Source organism: Rhinoderma darwinii, chromosome 13 (assembly GCF_050947455.1).
Source record: "Rhinoderma darwinii isolate aRhiDar2 chromosome 13, aRhiDar2.hap1, whole genome shotgun sequence".
In the NCBI taxonomy this organism is placed as follows: Eukaryota; Metazoa; Chordata; class Amphibia; order Anura; family Rhinodermatidae; genus Rhinoderma; species Rhinoderma darwinii.
Window position 1 is genome coordinate 6,538,349 of NC_134699.1, and position 27,832 is coordinate 6,566,180.

Genomic DNA, 27,832 nt, shown 5'->3' on the forward strand with positions numbered 1-27,832 from the left:
ATGGTGGGTCAATGGGATCGGCAGTGCCGGCAGATAGTTACAGCAGCCGTTTACATACGGCATCTCAGTTAACTGCCTCCCACTGCGACGTATATAGTCATTCAGCAGTAGGCGAATGGTTAAGGAAGGGTTAACCAACTTTCCTTTGATTCAAATCTTTCGACAGGTCACATTGTTTATCTAAACTCAACTCCAGGCATGGAGTCTAAGGCTTCGTTCACATCTGCGTCGGGACTCCGGTCATGGATTCCGTCTGAGCTTTCCGTCAGGGGAACCCATGAACGAAATCCTAACGGAAACCATAGGTTTCCGTTTGCGTCACCATTGATTTCCATGGTGACGGATCGGGTGCAAATGGTGTCCGTTTGTCCCCGTTCTGTAAGGGTTCCGTCGTTTTGACGGAGTGAATAGCGCAGTCAACTAAAGCATTGATTCTGTCAAAACGACGGAACCCGGGGACAAACGGAAACCATTTTCACCGGATCCATCACCATTGAAATCAATGGTAATGCAAATGGGTTCCCGACAGAAAGCTCAGACGGAACCAATGGACGGAGTCCCGACGCGGATGTGAACGAAGCCTAATTCTGCGAAAACTTATTTCGTCTAAATAATCACACGGCGGACATTAAGACCAACCATATGGAAAGAATTCAGTTTATAGATCAAATGTTCTGCAGTTTGGCCCATCATTAGACAAACATAAAACGAATACTAACCCCCATTCTACAACATGAGACTCGTAATCCCAATACTCCCGGGGTCTGTGTGTGTTCACATCCGTGTAGACACGGGCCCGGCTTGGCACAGGTCCCGACATGGCGGTCTGTTTGGCGGCCAGTGATGGACAGTGACTTCACAGGCCCAATGTAAGTAGATGATGACGGAGGAGTCTCACTGTAAATAAAAGAATAATCGTTAGAGGTAAAACATCACCGCAAATATCCCACCAAGAAACTAGACCCCCCCCCACTACCTTCACTATGACCGGTGTTAGAGGGTCTATAGGGAACTGGAGCTCAAGTACAGACACATTGGTCCGTTGTAAATCAATATGGTCAGATCCTTCCAATTAGTGATGACCCCCCCCCCCTTCAATGACATCGCCCGCAGAAACTATAAACCTCTTGTGCAGCGAGGTGCCCCGCCGCCCATCAGCGCTCCTTGCTGCGCTGTCCGCAGATTCAACGGTAACTAGTCACAGCCGAAAGGCCTGCAGTGCAAAACAGATCAATGCCACGCACGGACTACACCGACACGACTGCACAGATACAAGTCCGGCACACTAGACAGACCACCCCCAGAAACCCCCCGCTGCAGTATAAAGGGTGAGAAATATGGTAATAATGCCAATCAAATGAACAATAATTCATATTGAGCGTCCTGTAGTTAAGCGATTGATGTAACCACTCGGCTGAGACTTGCTGGCCAACTAAAGTGTCCCCTGTAAGGTCTTGTTCACACAGTGCAGATTTTGTCTGCATTTTTTTTTAAGCCAAAAACAGATTTAGATCCAGCAGAGCAGACCTAGGAGGCATTCTTTATATATTCCTTCTGTTTAGGTCCCGTTTTTCGATTTGGCTTGTAAAAATACTGGCAAAACCTGCAGCAAATTAGCGAACAAGGCCTAACAATATTGTTTGCACATCGGAGCAGATCACGACCATAATTATATGACAATTTCCCATAGCGGCAAACGTGTCAGGCTCCATCCCCTTAAAGGGAAGCTAAACTTCCACAAAACCGTTCATATGGCAAAGAGACATAAGAAGTTTTGATGGGTAGGATTCTGGGGGCTGAGACCCCAATCGTCCCGGGAATGAAGGTGCAGAAGCGATCGGAGTGCTTCTGTACCTACATTTTTTGCGATGCTGGGGGTCTCCGCACACAGACCCCCACCGATCAAAAAATTGTGATCTCTCTATAACATATCAAAAGTTTTGCAAAAGTCTAGTCACTCTTTAAGGCCTAGTGCACACCACCGTGCAGTATTTACTGACTGTCAATGCTGTACTGACGGGCTGCGGAGCGTTATCCACATTTGCGGACCGTACTTACTGTATAGGAACAAGGTCCGTAAATGCAAAACATGGGACAAGTCCTATTTTTTGCAGCTCATTTCTACGGCCCGGACACATCCATAGTGATACGGGAAGGTGTCCGTGGCTTATAAAATACGGACATTCAATTACGGATCCTTAATTGCGGATGAAAACTACGTTTGTGTGCATGAGGCCTAAGCTCTATTCTCGGTAGGAAAAATGTTATCAGATTGAAGTCATGAACCAAGAGACATAACTAAACGAGCACATTCTACAAAACTTAAAGCGTAACTAAACGTTTTGACTGGTGGGGGTCCGAGCACTGAGACCCCCACCGATTGCTAAAACCGAAGCGGCCGAAGCGCTCGCGTGAGCAGCTTAGTTTCTGTTCAGCTATTTACGGAAAAAAAAAAAGTACAGGCTCATAGACTTTCTAGTGAATCCCTAAACCGCTGTATGACATCCGTAAAAAGCCGAACAGAAACTAAGCGGCTGACACGAGCACATCTGCCGCTTCGTTTTAGCGATTGGTGGGGGTCTCTGTCCTCGGACCCCCACCAATCAAAACTTCAGAAGTTCGTTGAACGTTTATTTACACTTTAAAGGTGCTCATCACTGGTCTCCTATGGGAGAGGTCATGAATGTAATACGTAAATACCGGGGTTCTCCTTTAACACGTCGCCACTAAACTCTGCACGATCAAGAAGAACTTCGGAGAAAATGTCATGACTCAAATGCAGTTCTCAATGGAGCCCATTATAATATACAGACGGGTGCCGCAAAATATTTAATTCAAAGGCACGCCCGTAACTTCCTGTGAGCACGCCCGCAGCATCTTCTAACCCTCACTGCCAATCGATACTAAAAAATACAATGTGTTATGTGATACACGGGATCTGTACTCTCATCTATAGAGATACTGCAATGTACGGTGAAGGGAAACTCCACGTGGGACCACTCGATACTATTAGATACTGTATACGGATTCTGAACAGACAAGATGGCCCGTAACAAAGGATCATTGTAGCCAGGGCAGCATGGTGCTTAAGCATCGGCTGTTCGGCCACTGTCAGGGAGCATTGTCACTATGACCCAACACATAACATTAAGGTTATCCGGTTTACAAATTGTGTGCAGGTGCAATAAGATTAGTCTCTAATGTGCCGTCTGTAGCTGAAGCGCCTCTAAGCCGAGCTCACCGGCAGTCACATGACCAGTCTCCTGGTGTTTATCTCCCTGTAGAGTATGGAGAGGACATCACACAGTCATAGGTCTCTTATCTCCACAGTTCCCCACCGTCTCTGGAGGGATCGTGTTTCACACGCTGGGCAGCAGATAATGCAGAGTGTAATAGCAGAACAGCAGACCCGTGTCTCAGCAGCAGACAATGAGAAGTTACAGAACCTAAGGCCCTCGTTGGCGATAATTGCGCTGTGTAAACAGGGGAACGGTCAGCAGATGAACGAGCAAACGATGGATCATCCACTGGTCGTATCGTTTTAAATAAGCAAAATATTCTGGCTGACGGCAGCGCACATCTTGGTGTGTAATCAGGGAGACGCGCTGCCGACATGGCTATAATGTATGAGGACGAGCGATCAGAGTAACGAGCGATCAGAGTAACGAGCGATCAGAGTAACGAGCGATCAGAGTAACGAGCGATCAGAGTAACGAGTGATCAGAGTAACGAGCGCTCGTCTCCATCCATAGCTCCGTGTGACAGGAGCAAACGAGCGCCAATCAACCATGTATCGTTGATCGGCGCTCGCTGCACGGCCCTTTAGGGTCCTTTTACACGGGCCAATTATGGCGGTAAAAATAAGCCCCGAACAACGAGACAGCTCCTTTCACGAGCAGCTATGATCAGCAATGTATGATCGTTACCACGATCGCTCGTCCCCACACATTTCCATCATGTCGGCAGCACATTGTTGTTTACACCGCGAGATGTGCTGCCGACAACGATATTTTGTGCAGCATAAACTATCCGATCAACCGATAATCAAGCGCTCGCTATGATTAGGAAGGAGCGCTCTGATGAACATTCACTTGCCCGATCATTGACCCGTGTAAAAGGGCCTTTACACCTTGTAACAGAGGCAATAACAGAGAGGGTAGGATCATGGGAGCTGTAGTCCCTAACATGTGGGAGTTACAGAAGCAGCGTAGCGTTTTCTGATCATCTGGTCGGAAGTTTCTAAGAGTCCCGGATCGGCAGCGGCAAGCCAGAAAGGTAGAACGGGATTTAGCGGGCCCCATTCTAGAGATAGGTGTGGCTCCCAGAGGTGGGACCCGCATCTATCTGACACTTATGGCATACAATGTGGATATGCCATAAATGGCCCTGATGGGCAAAATCCTTTAAAAACCTTTATTTTACGGCATTCCCTGCCCTAGTAAACTATCAGGTACTGGCACCTGAAATGCCCTTCAGCTCCAGAGCAGCGGCCCCATTTGCCACCACTCCGGTCCAGGAAGGCTATTTAGGGAAAGTGACCGCTTAGGCCAGCGATTAAAGGCAACTGCAACGACACGTGACCTACGCAGAAGCTTGTAGGACGGGAGCGGTGGGGAAGAGGGCCACAGGGGTTGGGGGGCATTTCAGGGGTGAGTATCAGTTCCCTGAACTAGTAAAGATTTTAAAGAGTCCCGGGTAACCTCTTTAATGTCATTGTATAATGAAACGGTCTGCAATGTTCTATATCTATACACACACTGTTTTCCCCCAAGGCCTCACCATTCAAGATGCCTGCTTGCTGTTAGTGAACGGAAACATTTTGGTTTCTATCGAGAGGCTGAAAACTTTTCCAGATTATGACCAACTGACACAGTTGCCTGGCTCACAGTAGATCAGAGCTCTCCCCTTCGGGTGTATTTACTTGGTTTTTTTTCCTGTGTGGTTTCGTCACGTTTTTATCTTCCTCAATTTTCTAAACTGCGGCTAAAACCCGTTACTAGTTCTGCAGCAGTGTTAGTTCCACATGATTAGGATAGGTTTTCTGCCTCTGGATGGACACAATATTGTTCCCATTCACTGACAGCAAGCACAAGCATTGAAAATAGTAACTTGAAAAACAAATGAGCCCACATTTATTAATGTATTTGCGTCTTTTATGGCGTATTTTACTCCCAAATAATGGCTAATCTGCTGTGACATTTATTAACCATTTATGCAGGAATCTAGAGCCATTTGCACCACGCACGACAGTTCGCAAAGAAAAAGTAGTCGCTGCTTGGTCAGAACTTAAAAAGTCGCATTTACTTCACCAAGACCCTGGAATAAAATAAGTGGAGGAATGTTAAACAGTGTTAAAGACTATGTACATATTTAGGCTTAGTTCACACAGAGTTTATTGGCGCGGTTTTTGACGCGGAAACGGCACAAAAAAAAAAATGGCTGAAATCGCCTACCAATGATTTCAATGGGAGGCGTAGGCTTTTCATGGGAGCGGAAAAAAACGCTCGCAGGAAAAAGCGTCATGCTCTTTTTTTTCAGGCGTTTATCTCTGACCTCACATTGACATCAATGGGAGGCAGAGAAAGCGGTTTTCGCTGCATTTTTTGCCCGCGGCTGAGAAACGCAGATCGAAGGAGGAAAATGCAATCATAAAATTGTCGCAACATATGCCAATAAAATAGAGATTTAAAGGAGTTATCAGGGACTTTTAAAAATCTGCAGAAGGGCAGGGGATATCAGATAAAGCAAATACCTGAAGTGCCCCCCCCCCCCCCGCGCTGTTCAATGGTGGGGTGCCACTGCAGCCAATCTGTAGCCTCAGCGGTGAGGCTGCCATGAACATCACACGTGGCCACCGATTGGCTGCAGCAGCACGTAACTGCCGCAGGATCTTTCAGGACAAGAGCAGAGAACGGGACCTCGGTGCTGGATCGGTGCTGGGAGCACTTCAGGTGGTATCGGCTAGTTTATTACTTTATACAATCCCCCGCCCTGCTGTAGATGTTTTATAAAAGTCCCGGTTACCCCTTTAACTCAGACATTGGCTAAAATAACGCCACTTTTTTAAATGTGGGCCGTTATACCAGAAAGTTGCAGAACTTTTAATTACATAACGATTACGCTTCAGTTAAATAAACCTGGGGGGGGGGGGGAATAAAAAAATCCAGACGGCAGATATTCTTTAGTCTGGATTTAAAGTAGAGCAGTCACAGGATCGCTATTCTCCTCGTTCACGTCTTAGCACATACGACACTAAAAATAGCGCATGTTCTACTTTGTGTTTAGTGCATCAAACAAGCCGAATTTATCACACAAAAAACAATCCAAAGAAACTATCCACAGTGGAGGCAACACAGGGGAACAGATCAGACGCAGCAGCCCATCTACCACCAGGGTCCATGACCCAGCAACAAGATCAGCTCATGGTGCCAAGACAATAAATCACACACATGGCTGCCTCATAGGCCTGCAATGATGGTCAGCGCTTTCAGGCAAGCTGCAAACATCCTTTTCCACCTTTCGGGGACAGGAGCGTGTCCCTTTCCTCCCAGTAGCCCAAGAGCCAGTACATGGCTTTCAAGCAAGCCGCCCAGGCATATCCAGTAGCGGCATTCTGCAGCGTGCCATTGTGTGCCCAGCGATGAGCTCCAGATTTATTATTTAAAAAATATATACTGGGTGTGGTGGCATTAAACTATGTAAACCTTTAACATCAAATTTATTTTATTTATAAGGGGGGATTCACACGAGCGTGTATTGGGTCCGTGCAGGCCGCGTGGTTTTCACGCGCCACGCACAGACCAATACAAGTCTATGGGGCAGTACAGACAGTCCGTGCTTTTTGCGCAGCGTTTGTCAGCTGCGCAAAAAGCGCGACATGCTCAATATCTCCGCGTATTTTGCGCATCACACACACATTGAAGTCAATGGGTGCGTGAAAACCACGCAGGTCGCACGGAAGCACTTCCGTGCGAACCGACTGAAACGGCGCACCAGCTGTCAAAAGGATGAATGTAAACAGAAAAGCACCACGTGCTTTTCTGTTTCCAAACATCCAAACGGAGTGTCTTTGAGATGAGCGAACCCGGACAACCGAACCGAACTTCACCGGGTTCGGCCGAAATTTCCGGTACGCGACGTCAGGAGATAGTCACTGTCCAGGGTGCTGAAAGAGTTCAACTGTTTCAGCACCCTGGACAGTGACTTCCGATCCCAATATACATGAACCTGTAAAAAAAAACAACGAAGTTCTGACTTACCAATAACTCCCGGCTTCCTCCTCCAGTCTGACAATTCAGTCCAAGTGACAGCTCCAGCCAATCACAGGCTGCAGCAGTCACATGGACTGCCGCGTCATCCAGGGAGGTGGGGCCCGATGTCAAGAGAGGCGCGTCACCAAGGACGCGTCACCAAGGCAACGGCCGGGAGGGAAGTTCTCGGTAAGTACGAACTTTTTCTTTTTTTTTTAACAGGTTGCTGTATATTGTGTTCGCCATTCACTGTCGAGGGTGCTGAAAGAGTTACTGCCGATCAGTTAGCTCTTTCAGCACCTTGGACAGTGACGGGCGTCGACTAGCCTCATCTCTATGATGGCGGCTGCGCGAAAATCACACAGCCGCGAATCATACACGGATGACACACGCAGCTGTCAAGTGGTTTTTGCGCGCGCAAAAACGCAACGTTCGTCTGAATCTGCCCTTAGACTCTATAGTTTGGTGGAACTTTAAAGGGTAACTAAACGTTTGACAAACTTCATAGTGACATGTCAAGTTTTGATTGGTGGGGGTCCGAGCACTGAGACTCCCACCGATCGCTAAAACGAAGCAACAGAAGTGCTCGTGTGAGCGCTCAGCCGCTTTGCGTCTGTTCAGACTTATCTAGAAATCAATGTATCGGAGTATGAGCTCAATACAAAGTCTGTGAGCCCATACACCGTTACATCGGCTTTCCGGAAAAAGCCGGACACGAAGCGGCTGAGCGCTCACACGAGAACTTATGTCGCTTCTTTCAGCGATTGGTGGGGGTCTTGGTGCTCGGACCCCCCACCAATCAAATCTTCTGACATGTCACTAGGAAGTTTGTCAAACGTTTAGTTACCCTTTAATAGGTTTTTAATAAAGAAATAAAAAAAAGTTACTCTTTGAGATACAACTTCTATGTATGCCGTCTTAGCCAAATCAGTCAGGTCCACGAACTTAAAATGTGATTGATAAAAGATGGATCCTGCGCGTCCCCGACCAGCGTTCACCGAAGCCATCAGCCTTGAAGAGCGGACCGATTCACCTTAGACGGCACACGTAGAAGTTGTATCTCAAAAAGTAACTTATTTTTATTAAAATAAAACATTCCTAATAAAAACCTATTTAAAAGTTTGTGTTCGTAATCACATAATAGTTTAAGGGGGAGTTCACACTGAGTTTTTTGATGCGGAAGCCGCGCTGCAAAACGCATCAAAAAAAAGCCGAAAATGCCTCCCATTGATTTCGGAGGCGTTTTTTTCCCCGCGAGCGGAAAAACCGGCTCGCGGGAAAAAAAAGAGGCATGCCCTATCTTCGGGCGTTTACGCCTCTGACCTCCCATTGATATCAATGGGAGGCAGAGATATGCCCGCGGCGCTCAATGGCCGCAAAAATCGGCATGCAGGCAGCGGAAAATCTGCTTCAAAATTCCAAATGGAATTTTGAGGCAGATTATCCTCCTGCAAAAAACTCTGTGTGAACCAGGCCTAAAGGTTATGTACACCTCTGAAATAGATTTTTTTTAAAAAGCAAGCAGTTTTGTGCAACTTTCTAATTATTTTTTATCAAAAATTATTGTAACTTTATCATACAGCTTCTTTGTATCCGTTATACAGAGCCGCTTATATCTAGCGCTGAATCCTGTATCCATCAGGTCAGCGGGACTGACGGGTTCAGTGTCAGCGTGTGCTGTGTCAGCCACGCAGGATCCACCTGTTATTGATCACATGTAAGTTATGAACTCAGATGTGATTGGTAACCGCTCGATCCCCACTGACACTGAACCAGTTGACCTGACGGATACAATATTCAGCACTAGATACAGTTGCTCTGTATACAGGATACAAAGCAGCTGTATCAAAAGTGTAAAATAATTTTTGATAAAAAGTATTTAGAATGTTGCACAAGACACTGATATATATTTTTTTTTAACAAAACATTGTATTTCAAAAAGGTGTAGATAGCCTTTAATAATCAAAGAGAAATTTGACTTTAAAGCGGTGGTTCAAAAGAGGACAACTACCACCATCAGGATAATATCATAATAGGATTAGCACAGAAATATTACAGAACATAACCTGCGGGAATTAGGAGTCTGACCAGTTAGTAAGAAGCAGTTTGCGGGTTAGGAAGGCAGCAGAAATGTGTCCGTGTGTTGTCATTTTAACTTCATTGTACTTTTTTGGCAAAGCCTTCTTCTCGGGATGTGCCAAGGACAGAAATTTGATTAAAAGGGGTTTTCTAAGGACAACTCCTGCCCAAAACCCTATCAGGGCATTCGGACGTCATTGCGACCTATACCCTCCATGTGCCAGGATGGACAGTATTTGTACCGCCGCCATGTAATGCTGCATTTCCCCAGCAGTCGCCTGGACGCGGCACCACAGCTGATCGCCGGAGGGATGAAAGAAGCTGGCGGCATTTTAAAAGGGGATGGTCTTCAAGTTATATTTAAGGCGTCAGTGAAGATGAGAAAAAGGGATAATAAAACAAAAACGCATCCTTCTGCTTAATGAAACAAATTCACCTTATACATGGAGCGATAAAACTATTGCAGAGTTTACAAGTCGTAGTTTTACACACCAATGTATAGTCACATTTATTTAACCCGGTGGGTGTCAGATTACCAGATATTCTGGACTATTGGGCAGTTCGAAATAAAACTTCACTTGACAGAATCCAATTGCGCCCGACAGAAGCGATTGAGTGTAATGGGTTCTGTCAGTGTCCGTCGTTTTGCTGAACATGCTGCGCTATGGCTGGCAAAAAAACGACGGAATCTGCAACGGCGGCTTCTAAATGTGAACCCTGACTGCTAAAGAGAAGCGGCCTGAACAGCTAAGCCACGGTCAATAGTGCTGAATGGGCCCTAAGCTCTTTAATGTGGCCTCTGAGATCTCGGGGGGCTACCTGTGTGCTTACACACGCACCTCCATGCAGCAGTCTATACAGATGAGGGGGTGCGGAGAGAGAGATCCCTGTACACAACATGTGGCAGTAAAATAAGATTTACATTAGCCTAATAAGATCAGTGCTACAATTAGCCACTTATCGCACGGGCTTCACAGCACAGACTAATTATAGCTACATTGGTACCGCAAGACATCGATGGGAGTCCTAGGACGGGGACCCACATGGACATCAGAATAAAACTCCCAGCAGCGCCCCCTGGTGATTAGCTGAGCTGTGGGGCAAGTGCTCAGAGTGGACCCCCCCCATTAATAGTACATAATACACCAGAGCCATGTTAGAAAGAGGAACACACGTTCCCCCCTGCCTACAAGGAACAGGCCGCTTGGCTGAATTTTGCAATGGGTCCTTCGAGTAATATACTTGGTGCCTGTGACATTTTTTTAACCTTTTGCAATTTGCCATTTTAGAGATTCGAAGAAAAAAAACTAAAACCCTGCATATGTAAACCTTGTAGGCGCTCTCCCCTGCATCACTATCGCCAAATGAAAACGCGCCCCAAGGGCTCAAGCAGCCGACTTGTGTTCTGTTTTATTTGTGGATAGCACACGAAACCATTCATTTCTATGGGACCTATCCTCCGCCATATTGGCAGTCTCTCACCCATTCTAGTGCATGGATCAGAGGAAAAAACGGACAGCACACGGATCAGTGTTTTGCGGTCCGCAGAACAGAAACGCTCGCGTGCATGAGCCCTGAGGGTATGTTCACACGACCTCTTTTCAGACGTAATGGAGGCGTTTTACGCCTCGAATTACGCCTGAAAAGACGGCTCCAAAACGTCGGCAAACATCTGCCCATTGCTTACAATGGGTCTTACGATGTTCTGTGCCGACGACCTGTCATTTTACGCGTCGCTGTCAAAAGATGGCGCGTAAAATGACGGCTCGTCAAAAGAAGTGCAGGACACTTCCTGGAACGTTTTTGGAGCCGTTTTCTCATAGACTATTGAAAACAGCTCCAAAAACGGATGTAAAAAACGCAGGGAAAAAAGCGAGCTGCTCAAAAAACGCCTGAAAATCAGGAGCCGTTTTCCCTTGAATATAGCTCCGTATTTTCAGAAGTTTTTTTGCTTAGTGTGTGAACATAGCCTAAGGGGAATTAATTATTCTACATGCGTTCTTAAGAGGAAACTGCAAAGAAATATTTTTTTCTCCTGGGAATCCTACAGACTCCCTATAGAATGGATTAATTTTTGCATAACTGGTACCGCAATCCACAGGCGACTACTCCGACCTCCATAATCCTTTGGAGACTAGTCTAGCACTTCTATATTAATGCGGTTTTATTCGAAAAATTATTTTTTACACGAAGCTCTCCCAGTGTTTTCTCGTTGCCTCTGTTCCTATTCCGTCCTAAGGACATTATAGAGATGAGTGGCAAAGAGCCTATAGTGGCCTCACCGCGACCCTTTAGAATGAATGGACGCCATGTAACGTGACAGCGGCTCACCCGGCAATAACAGGATCACGGCACCAGCTCACATTATAGGAGATGCCGTCCAGTTTGGACAATCCCTTAGGCCCCATGTACACGACCGTATTTTTCATCCGTAATAACGGAACGGCGTTACAGACCCATTCATTTCCATGGGCTACGGACGCCTTTCCGTACTGTTACAGATGAGTGTTTGTGCCGTAGAAATGACAGAACATGTCCATTTTAGTCCGTAATCACGGCACGGATTCCCCATAGAGGTCTATGGGCGCTTCCGTAATTACGGACAGCTACGGTTGTGCACCCATAGCCGTCCGTAATTACGGCAGTGTAGCTAGGCGACGCCAGGTTTGCAGATCTTGCCCATCGTTTGTGGTTTTCATCTTTTTGCAGGTCCGTATACGCGGACACCATTCCGTATTTGCGGATAGGTGGCGGATGACGACGGATCCGTATTTCCATAAGGAATTTGCGGACGGATGAAAATACGGTCGTGTGCATAACGTGCATTATGCAGCCAAAACAAAGAATAACTTGCACTTCTACCAAAAATTGGTGCGCCAACTGCAAGAAAACTTTTTTGGCCAATGGAAACCAGCTAGAACGACCCCGTCATCCATCGTAAAATCCTTCACATTGATGCAAAATTTGCGTAAAAGCATCAGACGTTACAAATTATATTGAAACGATCGAATGTACGAAGCTTCACGGGGTCCACTGGGCTTTCAACTAAATATTCACTTACCATTATATTCTGTCGCTTATATTTACTAGAACCCATTGACTTCGCGTCCAGAGTCACGTCACATGACTGTGCCGTCCAATGGCGTCTGCAGGACGTCAGTATGGACTAAACATCGCTGCGGTCTACACCCGGAGAACCCCCTTTAATATTTGATCTTACGGCAATGAAGTCACGGAGCAAATGGGTTAAAAATCGCAGACGGGTGACAATTTTGCTACGGTGGCAGAACCGCGCTGTGCTACCAGGCTGGTGCGCACGTCTAAATCTACCGCGCTGCCCCGTTACGGTATCACCACGCTGGACTTCTATAACCTGAGTTATAATCTCATTAACTATTCATTTCCACGGGATCGGACGGTCGGAGACGAACCTGCAGACGCTTTATATTTACATTTTCCGCGTCGTTTCCCCCGGGGACGTCTACAATTGCACAACAAACATTTCTTCACGGTAAAGCACGTACGGAGTCACGTGATAATAAACCGACTGCCGCCGAAGTGTCGTAACACGAATACTGGGGGGCGCCAGACACAAAACAAAAATATACAATATTATAAATGAACACGGCAGAAAACAGAACTTATCCTGATAATAGAGAATGTAGAATCACAGAGGAGAATAAATGTGACACATTGTAACGTATCACCAGCTGCAATATTACCCATAGAGCATACACAATATATCACTGCAGAAACCCCATACATTTCCCTCCTATACCATCCTAGAAGGCCTCACCACACCCGGCGTCACCCCCAAATCCATCCCTCTCCCCCACCAATAATTACCCCTCCTCGAATAATACTACGAGGCCTCAGAAAAGCCCCGGCCCCGTCACTAGTCAGGCCCGGGCCACCTCACGTTACCCTGGAAAGTATACCCCGCCCCCTCTTCACACCCGGAGATGGCGGGCATCCAGGTTAGGCCAGGCTCCGCCCCTCGGCGGGCTCCTCTCTAGTTATTCACACTACGCCCAGTCCCTTCCTATAGACCGGGCCGGGCTCTAGCCTCGCACCTGCTGTTCCCGCTCCCCGCGGCCGCCGCTCCCGCCGGGATCACACAGACAATATGGCGGAGACACACGGCCGCCAGCCGCAGGGACCACAGCGAGGCTGACCGGAAACGGAAGTACACTCAGATGGCGACACAGAGGGCGGGTAATTCCGGCTGCCATCTTGTGAGTGGAAATTCAACCATGGTCCGCTGACTGGAAAAAGGGACTAGAACGGACTAAGGAAACGGGTAGGATCCGAGAGAGAGTGAACGGGTAAAGGGCGAGTAAAAGAGTCAGCACCGTCCCGTTTGTTGAGTCTAGCTCACCTGACTAAGCAAATAAAATAAATTAAAAATCTTGCCAGTCGCAAGATGGCGCCGGAGGAGGTTTGTAGTCGGATTTACACATGCGTAATGGGTCTGAGCGGCAGTCAGGGCATTGTGGGATTTGTAGTTCGGCCAGAAAATTGTTTTTTTTTTCTGTCTAATCTGACGAAATGATCGAATAAAATGGTCAAAATAAATGGAAATGAATGAAGGGGGTGCCCGGAATTGTCCCCATTAGAAAGATAAGGGGGTGTGGAGTTAGGACTGGACCTGGGGAGACTCATGGATAAAGCGGTCAAGGCCAGGTTCACTCAATAGGGCTCCCATAATAAAACTGAGGCGACCCATGAGCAAGAGATCACGTCCTGGTCACACGTGGCACCTAATCCTATGTAAATACTCAGGCGCACGTATGGTAGATGCACTGACACCTGGGAATTTTATAAGACTGACATACGGGGTTATTTACTAAGAATGGCGCGGCTGAGAGACGGTATGCCATCCGAATCTATAGCACCATAACCCCCAACATGTGCACGCCCACACAGATCACTTAATATTAGTCACACATGACGTGACCAGAAAGCCACACCCCCTGATAACGATAAAACCGCCAAATGTGATGGTAAAAGACTCGCAAAGCGGCGATTGTAAAAAACGTTTCCACATATTTCACCTTCCCGCCGCCTCTGGAGGAGTAATAATGAAGACTCACACCAGACAATGCTGGAAATCTACAAGAGCGCGGAGATGGGGGGGTTGTCGCCCGTCGGACACGTCTCCCCACCGCCGACCAAACAGATTTACTTTAGCGCGTCGGAAAGAGTAAACATTTCCTCTATGAAACTCCTGCCGTAAAACATATCTCTGCGCTTCTTCCCTAGGCCCCGCGCACACGACCGTAGATTTTATCCGTAATTACCGTCCCATTCATTTCTATGGCTGGCGGACACCTGCCCGTATATTTACAGAAAGGTGTCCGGGCCGTAGAAAGCTTCCGTACAAAATAGGACATGTACTACTTTTTTATTTTAAGGAATGTGCTCCGATACTTTATAATGCGGGCACAACGCGGATGGCCATGCCCGAAATCGCGGACCAGGATTACGGCTACGGTCGTGTGCATGGTGCCTAAAGGATACTCGGCCGATGAAGCAAGTGAGACATGGTTGATCGGCGCTCTCTTGCTCCTGTCACACGGAGCTATGGATAGGGATGAGAGGTCGTTACTCTGATCGCTCGTCCCCATACATTATCATGTCGGCAGCGCGTCTCCTGTTTACACGCCAAGATGTGCCGCCGACAACTAGAATATTTCACGACCAGCGGATAATTGAGCGTTTGCCTGTCTTATCTTATGAAAATCAAAGTAAAAACCACAGGCAGAAACTGCATTGCGAATCGCGGCAATTCGAGGTAAAACCGCACACATTTTTGCCGAAATGTTTTGATGCATTCACCTGCAAAAACCACATGGACATCACAATCATTTGAAAACCCCACCGACTGTCTATCTTCTTCAGTGTAGGCCACTCAACCACATTGTCAGTTCATGTCTCATCAGAGGTTATTGCTGCTGCCCTATCCATCCCCCATGCTTTACAGTGAAACTCTGCTCCATTAGGGCAAAGCTATGATCATTGACTCTAGCCTAACAACATTGTCTATTGGAGTTTAAGGTAGTCTGAAATCCACTTCCTGTCTCATCAGGGGCCTGTTATTTGCTCTGTCTCTCCCTCATGCTTTACACTGCAGCTCTGTTTATTAGGACACACTTATGATCAGTGGCTCCAGTATGCAGGCCACTTTACCCCCCAGATTCATCGATCCTGCAGCCCGGCGTGTCAGTACACACTGCTGCAGACGGAGTTTGTTATTTCTAGGAGGAGTCATGCATTGGATCACGCGTTCCCTCCAGGCCGCGGGTCCTGCTGGATCATGGGTTTAGTTCTAGTTAGATTAGGAATTAGGTGCTTTTATTTTATCAGTCTGCAAATCATAACCACTTGTAAAATAAATCGCCTGCGGACATTTGTACCCTTTAGGCCGGGTTCACCCGGCTCGGGTACGCCGCGTAAAAACTACGCAGTGTATCCGACCTGCAACCCGCGGTACATTCCATCCCCCAAAAATCGGCGATTTTTTTTAACGTAAATTCCGCAGCGAAAAGCAGCGCTGTGGATAAGAAAAAAGCCGTTCATACTTACCCGCTCCCTCCTCTGACGTCCGCGCCGGCCTCCCTGAATAACGTTGCAGCCTGTGATTGGCTGCATTGCTCACATGGCATGAAACGTCATCCCTGGAGGCCGGACTGCAGGAAGGCAGGAGGGCGTTCTGGGTAAGTATTTTTTTTTCTTTACGGATTTTAGATTTTTTTTTTCAGCGTAATCGCTACGATTCCGCCGCAAAAGTCGCAACACTCGGCTTTCTGTTCTGAAAATCAACGAATACGCAGCATAAAATGACATAAAGCAGAATTAAATTCCGCACCGCAGGTCAATTTATGAACGTTTACGCTACGTGGGAATCCGGCCTTATGTTGACCTGGTGGCGCGGCGTAGATTTCCCTGCTCCGATCTATTTAGTAGTTTGCATTACTTGTACAATCAATCATAAACCTTATCAAGCTGTTTCCGAGTGCTTTTCCGCTGCGTTTTTGGCCTTACGGTACTTGCATTAGATTCAATGGCCGTAGGCGGAAAAACGCTGAAAAAAAAGCGCAGGCACTCAAAACTCTTGGAGGAATACAGAGTTTTTTTTCTGCAAAAACTACGTGTGAACTGCATCTAAAAACGCCAGTGTTATTAAAATAAAAATTCTTGAAGGAATTCTGAGGCAGATTTTTTTTTTCTGCCTGCAAAAAAACTCAGTGTGAACAGGACCAAAAAGTCTGAAGCTCCAGCATTTGTTTCCAGCACAGAACTGCAATATAAGCAGAAGACTGAACAGAGAGAATCAATGAGGAACTTACTCTGATTCAAAATCAGCATCAAATTTTGAGTTACCATTTTATTTTTGTAGTACATACTGTTCTATGACCATCCGATAGTCCAGAATATCCCATAATCCGGCAGCTATCCGCTCTGATTGATGCCAGAAGAAAGGAATTTAATCATAGTAGGAAATTGTATGAAAGGCCATCCCATAATATGTTATTCGTGGACAGTGGGTTTGCAGACCCTTCACTGGCTTAACGATTATGGGATGGCATCTTATAGTTCTCTGTGGGGTCTGCAAATCCACAGATAAATCATATTCTCAGGACAATCCTGCGGCTGAAAGAACAGATTCCAATAATATATTAGGGAATTGCTATTTATGTTGTTTCCTCATCTATAGAGTGTTGAGGAAATCATGGCTCAAAATATATTAGACTGACATTTTAGACGAGCGTTCAGACACTCACTCCGGGAATTTATCCAGATCCTAATCATAGATTATATCGGAGAGAAGTAAGAGACACAGAGTTTGCTAGTATGCTCAAAAATACTCCTCTGAGGTTTATTGCCAAAAACAATTACCTTAATACCTTTCAAAAGGTGTAAAGGATCTGCCAGACACAACTTCTGTTTCGACGCCCATAGGTAATCAGTCTGCACCTGCTTCTATGTCTGTGAGACTGACTCCATCTTCCACCACCCAGGATGGCAGGCTTAGGAGTGGGAGAGCCTATCACAGCCTGGCCAGACTGAGCTAGCTCCCGCCCTCTGTCTATTTATACCTGCCTTTCCTGTTCCTCCTTTGCTTGTGATTCTTCTCTGCTGGTTTCCTGGCCCTTCTGCAGCTTCTTGAACTACTGATCTTCTGCTTGTGATTGACCTTGGCTTTACTGACCACTCTTCTGCTCTGCGTTTTTGTACCTCGCTCATCTCCTGGTTTGACTCGGCTCGTTCACTTCGCTTGTTGCTCACGGTGTCCCCGTGGGCAGCTTCCCCATTTCCCTGGCTTCTTTGTACCCTTGTCTGTTTGTCTGTCGTGCACCTATTGAGTGTAGGGACCGTCGCCCAGTTGTACCCCGTCGCCTAGGGCGGGTCGTTGCAAGTAAGCAGGGACTGAGTGGCGGGTAGATTAGGGTTCACCTGTCTGTCTCCCTACCCCATCATTACAAAAGGTTTGTAACCTTGATTTCAGCCAATCATTTACCATGTGACAATAACTCTGATTCAGCCAATAGCAAACAATGAGAATATTTCATATTGAGCCAATCACAGACATAACATTTCAAGTCTAATATTATAATAATTATTTGATGCTTGCGTCAGACTTCCACCTGCTATATTTGGTGTGGGATTTATTTGTGAATAATTAAATAGCAGCCAGACTGCTAACTTTATCAAAGTTACAGAAAGAACATTCAGAGATTATATATTTCTGAAATATGGGGGGGGGGGGGGGGGTCATTGCAGGTGGAATAGAAATTACATCTCCGTATGATCCGGCATCCTGCTCGATAATTCATAATCCAATTTAAAACAGAGAATATAAGCAAATGGACCATCCATCACAATATCCTAGTGATCACACGGGCACAGCCATGCTGCAACTGAGATTCCGGCTTAACCCTTTAGTCGCTGTATCATCAAACAATGTGGACGCCCTATTATCAGTAATTGGTGACTGCTGGGGTTGATGACATTACTGAGTATGGCTCTATTCACTTCTGCATTGGAGGCTCCGTTGCAGATTACACCCTTTTTTCCAGACAAAATAGCGCAGCATGCAGCACCGAAATACGTATAAGAATCGCTTTAAAAAAATCCCATTGATTTTAATGGTATTGAAAACCCCGTTGCAGAAAAAATAAGGTAATGGGAATGGGTGAATTGCAGTACCAAGAAGGGGAGTGGGGATTCCACTTCAGAAGTGCCTGACGTCACTGTGTCCTTATAATATATATATATGCTACAAGTTATATCTGCTAGATTCTGGAGATGGGATGTTGATCCAGGGATTTATGATTGACATATTTCTTCTCTAATGAGGCGATTGGTCTCACCCTCATGGCGGTTTTTGCCTTCCTCTGGATAAACATTATAGATTGGACTCGATGGGCTTGTGTCTTTTTTCAACTATGTGGCTGTGTTCACACAGGGTGGATAAAAGTACGCAGCGTATCCGCCCTGTGCGCCGCAGGGAATTTTGCCTGAAGAACCGCACCAAATTGTCCTACAGCCCGACCGCCTGGGATAATGTTTTATCCCATGTGACTGCTGCAGCCTGTGATTGGCTGCTGCGGTCACATGGGATGAAACATAATCCCAGGAAGCCGGGCTGGACGAAGAAGCAGAGAATTCTGGGTAAGAATCCGATTTGCGTCTTTTTGTAGCAGAATCAAAACTTTTCCGCCGCAAAAAAAACGCAACATCTGCTATATTTCCTCCCCATTGAATTCAACGGAGAAAATTTGTAACACAAAAGCAGCGATTACGCAAATACAATTGACATGCTACGGATAAAAAAATGCACCTCGGGTCAATTTCTAAGTGTTTTTTTCCGCTCATTATTTCCGCAGCGTGTAAAGGAGATTTGTTCAAATCTCATCCACTTTGCTGCTACTGTAATTGCTGCCGATTTTCCGCAATGAAATCCGTTGCGGAAAATCCGCAGTATTTACGCCACTTGTGAACCTGTAACTATACAAGGGAAGCTGAGCAATCACACAACACTTTTTGTTTTTAGTTATTATTGAACACCTGCGTCATTGGTCGGGTCATGATGGGCGGTGCAGTGTTATGTGTAGATAGATAGATAGAGAGAAGAAACGTCTGAAAATACGGAGCTGTGTTCAGGCGAAAACAGCTCCTAATTTTCAGACGTTTTTTTCGCGTTTTTCATGGACGTTATTGGAGCGGTTTTTTCAATGGAATCAATGAAAAACGCCTCCAAAAAGGTCCCAAGAACTGTCCTGCACTTCTTTTGACGAGCAGTCAGTTTACGCTCCGTATTTTGACAGCGACGCGTAAAATAAAGGCTCGTGAGAACAGAACATCGTAAATGCCATTGCAGGCAACGGGCAGATGTTTGTAGGTGTAATGGAGCCGTTTTTTCAGGCGTAATTCGAGGCGTAAAACGGCCGAATTACGCCTGAAAACACGGCGTGTGAACATACCCACCAGTGCTTTCATACAGGTCATGGGACTTCTTATATTCTTAATCATTTATAGTAAGGGGTTCCTTTCATTATTCCTTGAAACACTAATTTTTGAAGAGGAAGCTGAGACTCATGTCAAACACTGATTTCATAACATGAAAGTGTAACTAAACTTTTCAAAAACTTTTGACATGTCAGAAGTTTTGATGAGTGACGGTCTGAGCACTGAGACCCCCCACCGATCACTAAAACAAAGCAGCAAAATCGCTCGAGTGATCGCTGCGCCGCCTCGTTTCTGATCAGCTTTCTCATAGACTTTCTATTGAGCCCGTACAAAGCTCAGAGGAAAACCGATCAGAAACCAAGAGGCTGAGCGCTCACCCGAGCTCTTCTGCTGCTTTGTTTTATCGATCGGTGGGATCTCAGTGCTCGGACCCCCACCAATCAACACGTCTGACACGTCACTATGAAATATCAAACATTTTTTTAAAATTTTACGCTGTAATCGCCATCATCATCTTCAAAATGGAGATCTGCGTATTACAGTGCAGAGTATCCCTCCTGTAGAGGGCCACATACAGTGTTTGCCACATCCCCCCCCCCCCCCCAAGAAAAATATAAGTGTGTTTTACAACGCCAACCACAGGTCTCACTTTATAACAGTGCCAGACACAATTGTCCTCCATAAGGGTCAGTTCACACGTTGCGTAAACGCTGCTTATTTGATGCGGGTTTTCTCCATAGAATTAAATGGGGAGGTAAATTCCGCAACAATTAGCAGTTGTTGCGTTTTTTTGCGGCAGGTTCGCAGCGATTCCAGCACAAAAAAGGCAAAGCATAAAATGAAAAAAATGTCATACTTAAAGGAACAGTGTCATCACAAATAATTTGTTTATATGTTAAAGATGTTAGTGCTGTAATATAAACGTTTATTTTCATTTGTGTGTTTGTGTTTTACTGTTTCTTATTTTTACACTTTTTCTTCCCTATGGGGGCTGCCATTTTTTGTTCCATTTCTGTGTGTGTCGATTAACGACACACACAGACATGGAATACGGCAGCCACAGTCCCATAGGGACTGCGAACGGCTCCCGTCCCATTGACTGCCGTGTACGGCGTCTGTGTGGGAACTGCGCATGCGCCGCTCCCACACAGTCCTATTCGAAATTGGCGCCGTCCGGCGCCATTTTCCTGTGGACCGGAAGTCGCGGCTGGACAGTAATATCACTACTTCCGGTCGCGGCTTCCGGACAAGTGCACATGGAACAGCGGCAGCAAAGGGAGCGGACGGGCCGCGGCGGCAGGAGCAGGTAAGCGATTTCAATGTATGTTAGTGTTTGTGTGTGTTTACTACTGCATGTAAACCTACTACACTGTGGGTTACCTCAAAAAATGGCGACACACAGTGTAGGAGGTTAAACCTTTCAAACCCCTCGTTTATCCCGGCACTAGCCAGGATAAAGGAGGGGGGATTGCTGAGAGCTCACTAGAGCGATAGCTTTTAACCCAATGTTGCAATGCTGCAATTTTGGGAACTAGCTCCAAACAGCTCCATCTAGTGACCAAAAATGGGTAGTATTATAAATTTGAAAAAATTTATAATATTTCCTGACTCGCGAAAAAAATAAATAAAATTTGAACAATGTTTAATCACCCACACACTAAATGTTTAAATTTAAAAAAAAAACATGTTTTTGGGGCGACACCATGCCTTTAACCAAAAGTCTATTTCTTCCCCCAGCAAGGCCTTCTGGGATGACGCTTCTTCCCATGTGACCGCCGCTGCAGCCAATCACAGGCTGCAGCGGTCTCCTGGGATAGGCCGGCCTGCTAGCAGTTTTCCGCAGCGGACATTCCGAGTTGAAAAACTGCACCACAGGTTTGGTGCGCTTTTTCGCCCGGAATTCCCTGCAGCGCACAGGACGGATACACTGCGTGCTATTACGCAGCATATCCACCCCGTGTGAACCCAGCTTTAGGGAATGGTTCGTTTTTGTCACAGTGGAAAGTTGTCTTTTTGCGGAATTGCTATAGAAATCGTGTGGACAAGCCCTCACCCTCCGCATGTCCTTTGCCTCTGAGTCATTGAGCAGAGTGATCGTGTTACAGGGGTGTTCCCAGAATGGACAATTATCACCTCCACCAATCACTAGAACTGAGGGGGGTCGTAAGCTCCTCATTGCACCCCCACAGTGAGGAGCTTGAATGGAGTAGCAGTCGAGCATGCCGAGTGCTTTATTCAGTTACATCCGTCAGTCCCATAGACTTTGAATGGAGCAGCACCGCACATGCTCGTCCACCGCTCCATTCAAAGTTCTGTACTGTGAGGAGAAACGGGGGATTCGGGACTCCCTTTCTAGTGATCGATGGGGGTCCCAGCGATCAGACACTTATCCTGTGATTAGGTCATAACTGTCCACTCTGGGTGCACCTGTCGCCAAGATCATACAGCCTTTACCGCACATGAATGGCGCCACAGTCCTAATGAGCTGTATTTTAGGCACTGCTGCGATTTCGAGAAAACATTGCTTTGGCAGTGGGTCGCAGCAGGGAGAAATCTCTGCCTTCCCGCGCCTGGGCCTCTCCCTATACCACCGCTGGGACCCCCATATATTCCAATAGACCCGTTTTAGTCCATTTCACAAAGCAGGTAGGGTATGCATGATCTCCTCCTTTTGAAATGGATGAGAATAACCGAGACTGCTGAGTGTTTTCGGGATCTAAAACCATTCTATTCTTGGTACCAATGGCAATCCCAGTGCTCAGATCTCCATGCATCTGCGTTTTATGACCTATCCTATAGAGTTTATAAGACATTGTGGTGAGTAAACATTTGAAGGAGAATACAAGCAAGGAAACCAACCCATACAAATAAAAAACCTAATCACAACAGGGCAGTTCTGACAGCTAGACTGTGCACTTGTCTAATACCAGTAACATTATGATCCGCAGTACACTGTAATCACCACATGAGGGCAGTGTTGTACTCCAGGAGAAGGCACAGGACTCGTCTTCCATTCAGCTACAAATGGTGACATTGGGATTGTGGCAAGGTCAGTGTTATTGTGTCATGTATATAATGGAGCTTTGATAAATTATAAGCGACGCTCCTTTATATGTTTCACATACAGGGTGCGACTATTTAGCAGAGATGAAGTGTCGCCAATGTTTGTATAATGTGCTGTATAGGGCCTAGGGTAGGGTTGACTGACAATTTTCAGATATAAAGTGCATTTATCAATTATGTATAATGGTGGAAACTATTCTGTTACCAGGAACAAGATATATATATATATATATATATATATATATATATATATATATATGATATTCCAATCAATACACCATCTCGGGCAGGTGGGGATATATCGGTCAATAATTCTGATTGGAGAACGGTCCATGTTCTTATAGTCATACATACCGCTGAGCAAACTGCAAGGGCATGCAATGGACAGCCCTGTATGGGGAACGTCCTTCTTCCTATTGTCATGGATACTCGGTGCTGCCTCCCCGGACCGGCAGTGAACAGTTTGCACTTAGGTAAACGCAGTACGGGAAATCTATAAAAACAAGTGCAGAATGCAGCAATCTGGTCAATGGCCAGGGCCACCATCAGGGCGCTACAAGTGGCACTGTTGTCAGGGACCTAGGCAAATAAGTCAAAAAAAGGGCCCACACTCTCCTGCCATATGGCACCCGCTGCCCACCAGTCACTGTATTTTAAAGGAATAAATTCAGTCATGTTATAATTTCCATCCAGAAATTAGGGCCCACATATTAATAAAATCCTCTCCCCTACTGCAGGTGACCACCAAAAGGGGCACAATATATAGGATGTGTTAAGTGCCCTGCCCTATTGACTGTATAGGATGCAGCCCTGTTGCTATCTATGAGCAACTTCCCCCTCCCCCACTCCGTATCTGGTTCACATGGGTGTCCTCCGGGTGCTCAGTATCCCTTCCATTCTTCATCTATACTTCGATTAAATGGAGGAGTATTTCAGAAAGAAAAATTAGATTGCAAGCCTGATGGGGACAGGGACCAATAGGAGTGCATTGACTGTACAAAATATGTCGCCATTATATTAATAGTATATATAATAATTGTGGACGACCTTTGTTGTGCAGCTTACCATGCAGGTGGGGTGGCGCAGTATATTCTGCCATTCAGGAACTACTCCCCTAGAGGTCAAAGCTGGGATATCACCTACAGACCAGCTCTGTGCAGCCTCGAGGTAATGGTGACTCTTTTACAATAGTCAGGAAGAAATCCAGAATAATCAGATTAAATACTTCACATAGTTTGAATTGTTATATATGTTCATCATTTATTTTGTAGCTCGATCTACAGCTGCAGAGTAACATCCTATTCAATTCTTTTCTGCCTCATAGACTTTCTATTGAGTCAGTACACCGACACATTTATTTCCGGAAAAGACACGAAGTGGCTGAGCGCTCACACGAGAACTTCTGCTGCTTCGTTCTAGCGATTGGTGGGGGTTTCAGTGCTCAGACCCCCACCAATCCAAACTTCTGACATGATCAGTACAGGATAAGTAATGTAATGTATGTACACAGTGACTCCACCAGCAGAATAGTGAGTGCAGCTCTGGAGTATAATACAGGATGTAACTCAGGATCAGTACAGGATAAGTAATGTATATACACAGTGACTCTACCAGCAGAATAGCGAGTGCAGCTCTGGAGTATAATAAATGCTGTACACAGTGACTCCACCAGCAGAATAGCGAGTGCAGCTCTGGAGTATAATAAAGGCTGTAACTCAGGATCAGTACAGGATAAGTAATGTAATGTATGTATACAGTGACTCCACCAGCAGAATAGTGAGTGCAGCTCTGGAGTATAATAAAGGCTGTAACTCAGGATCAGTACAGGATAAGTAATGTAATGTATGTACACCATGACTCCACCAGCAGAATAGTGAGTGCAGCTCTGGAGTATAATACAGGATGTAGCTCAGGATCAGTACAGGATAAGTAATGTAATGTATGTATACAGTGACTCCACCAGCAGAATAGTGAGTGCAGCTCTGGAGTATAATAAAGGCTGTAACTCAGGATCAGTACAGGATAAGTAATGTAATGTATGTACACAGTGACTCCACCAGCAGAATAGTGAGTGCAGCTCTGGAGTATAACACAGGATGTAACTCAGGATCAGTACAGGATAAGTAATGTAATGTATGTACACAGTGACTCCACCAGCAGAATAGTGAGCGCAGCTCTGGAGTATAATACAGGATGTAACTCAGGATCAGTACAGGATAAGTAATATAATGTATGTATACAGTGACTCCACCAGCAGAATAGTGAGTGCAGCTCTGGAGTATAATACAGGATGTTACTCAGGATCAGTACAGGATAAGTAATGTAATGTGTGTACACAGTGACTCCACCAGCAGAATAGTGAGTGCAGCTCTGGAGTATAATACAGGATGTAACTCAGGATCAGTACAGGATAAGTAATGTAATGTATGTACACAGTGACTCCACCAGCAGAATAGTGAGCGCAGCTCTGGAGTATAATACAGGATGTAACTCAGGATCAGTACAGGATAAGTAATATAATGTATGTATACAGTGACTCCACCAGCAGAATAGTGAGTGCAGCTCTGGAGTATAATACAGGATGTAACTCAGGATCAGTACAGGATAAGTAATGTATGTACACAGTGACTCCACCAGCAGAATAGTGAGTGCAGCTCTGGGGTATAATACAGGATGTAACTCAGGATCAGTACAGGATAAGTAATGTAATGTATGTACACAGTGACTCCACCAGCAGAATAGTGAGTGCAGCTCTGGAGTATAATACAGGATATAACTCCGGATCAGTACAGGATAAGTAATGTAATGTATGTACACAGTGATTCCACCAGCAGAATAGTGAGTGCAGCTCTGGAGTATAATACAGGATGTAACTCCGGATCAGTACAGGAGTAATGTAATGTATGTACACAGTGACTCCACCAGCAGAATAGTGAGTGCAGCTCTGGAGTATAACACAGGATATAACTCAGGATCAGTACAGGATAAGTAATGTAATGTATGTACACAGTGACTCCACCAGCAGAATAGTGAGTGCAGCTCTGGAGTATAATACAGGATATAACTCAGGATCAGTGCAGGATAAGTAATGTAATGTATGTACACAGTGACTCCACCAGCAGAATAGTGAGTGCAGCTCTGGAGTATAATAAAGGCTGTAACTCAGGATCAGTACAGGATAAGTAAATAAGCTGTGTAATGGTGCTCAGAGGTGGTCACACCCTTTAAGCATTCTCTTTTTTCCAAATTGATCAGAAACCGTTTCATATAATAGATGCACAGATATTCCGTACATATGGACATAAATCCTATCAACCCAAACTACTTTGCGGCCAGGACCAGTCTCTGTAAGCATCAGGGTGTAAGTGGGGTGTGTATGATATGAGAGTGGATAGAATTGCCATGTAATCAGATGCTGTGTGATTAATCTCACATACACAGGTCACTGATCCCACTTTGGCTTTCCTACTATTGTGTCATACTGAGCTCTGGCTTTAGGAAAGCTGCAGGTTCTTGCGAGGTGGACGGGACACTTGGGACACCCGTCCTCTTCCCCTCTATTGTCATGATTTTGGCCATATCCGAAGCTGCTATATATAGTCTCTGACATGATGGGCCGGGTATGTCCCCTCCAGCTATAAAAAACAGATAATTATGGGGTCACACCGAGTGTACAGGGCACCCACCAACAGTTCCTCCACGTGCCCACACCATTCATAAATCCTCCCTTCACGCAGAGGCCTTGTCCTCCTCTCTCTGCATCTTCATGTTGTCTTAAAGGGCAAGTACACCCCTATATTTATACATAGAAGCCATAAGTCTGTGCTAGATTCATTCTATTTCCCTTTACTGCAGTGTGGAGGACAGAAAGTGACAACTACGTGGTGCTATTTTGTGGTGTTCAGAGCTGTTGTCATGGTGTTTGCCTTCGGGGCCATTATGTTTCAAGGTGGAGTTGCTCTTTTAATGCAGTTGGAGCTGGGGGGGGGGGGTATAGCTCAGCATAACAATGCTGGTTTACGTGGCCTTCAGAACGGTCCTGAGTTACATGTTTTCTTCTCTAGTCACATCTAAAGCTAAATATCTGCTGGCTTCAGCTCAGTTAGGGTGCGCTCACACGTGGCATACTTGCATTGTATTTCTGCAACGTAAGAAAACGCTACGGAAAACTACTTTCTGCAACGCAGACAAATCTCCCGAGTTCTTGCATTGCAGAATATTCTTCCTATAAAGCATACATTGTAAAGAGTGTGGGTTTATGCTGCGGGAATATAATGTAAGTACGCCACATTTGAGCGCACCGTTACGGTAGGAACACGCAGCGTATCCGTCCTGGATGCCACAGGGAACTCCACCCGATAAACCGCATCAATATGTGGTGCAGTTTTTCAGGCGGCATATCCGCTGCGGAAATCCTACAGGAATTAAAAAAAAAAAAAAAGTTTATACTTCCTTGGCCATAGTCATGGCAACGCGTCCCTCTCTTCTGAGCGTAGTCCGGATTCCTGGGATAACGCTGTAGTCCATGTGACCACTGCAGCCTTTGATTGGCTGCAGAAGTCACATGGGATGAAACATCATCCTAGGAGGCCGGGCTATGCTCAAAATAGAGGATCGCGTCACTATGACTACAGCCTGGGGTAAGTATAAGCTTTTTTTAATTAATTTGAAATAAAAAAAATAGCTTTTTTTTTCTTCACTCACTTGCGATTTTTGCCGCAAAAGTCACAACACATTCCGCAGCATAAATTGACGTGCTGCCGATTAAAATAACGCACCGCAGGTCAATTTATGAAGGTTTTTTTCTGCAGTTTTTCCGCTGTCTGTGGATGAGATTTGTTAAAATCTCATTAACTCTGCTGCTGCTGTATTAGGCTGAATTCACACGAGCGTGTTCGGTCCGTAAAGGACGGAACGTATTTCGGCCGCAAGTCCCGGACCGAACACACTGCAGGGAGCCGGGCTCC

At 45.8% G+C, this 27,832-nt stretch overlaps 1 protein-coding gene across 5 annotated transcripts in view; it reads right to left on the reverse strand.

Moving 5' to 3' along the window:
- CSNK2A1 (casein kinase 2 alpha 1) overlaps positions 1 to 27,832 on the reverse strand; it is a 53,368-nt gene that overhangs the window by 12,082 nt on the left and 13,454 nt on the right. For 3 of the 5 annotated variants that reach the window (XM_075845983.1, XM_075845984.1, XM_075845980.1), the window contains exons 1-2: positions 13,403 to 13,511; positions 720 to 897 (exon numbers count right to left, since the gene is read on the reverse strand). In XM_075845983.1, the coding sequence (XP_075702098.1) occupies positions 720 to 820 (101 nt within the window). In that variant the 5' untranslated portion in view covers positions 821 to 897; positions 13,403 to 13,511. Of the gene's footprint in view, positions 1 to 719; positions 898 to 13,402; positions 13,512 to 27,832 lie in introns of those variants that run through there. The other 2 variants (XM_075845981.1, XM_075845982.1) reach the window with 1 other exon arrangement.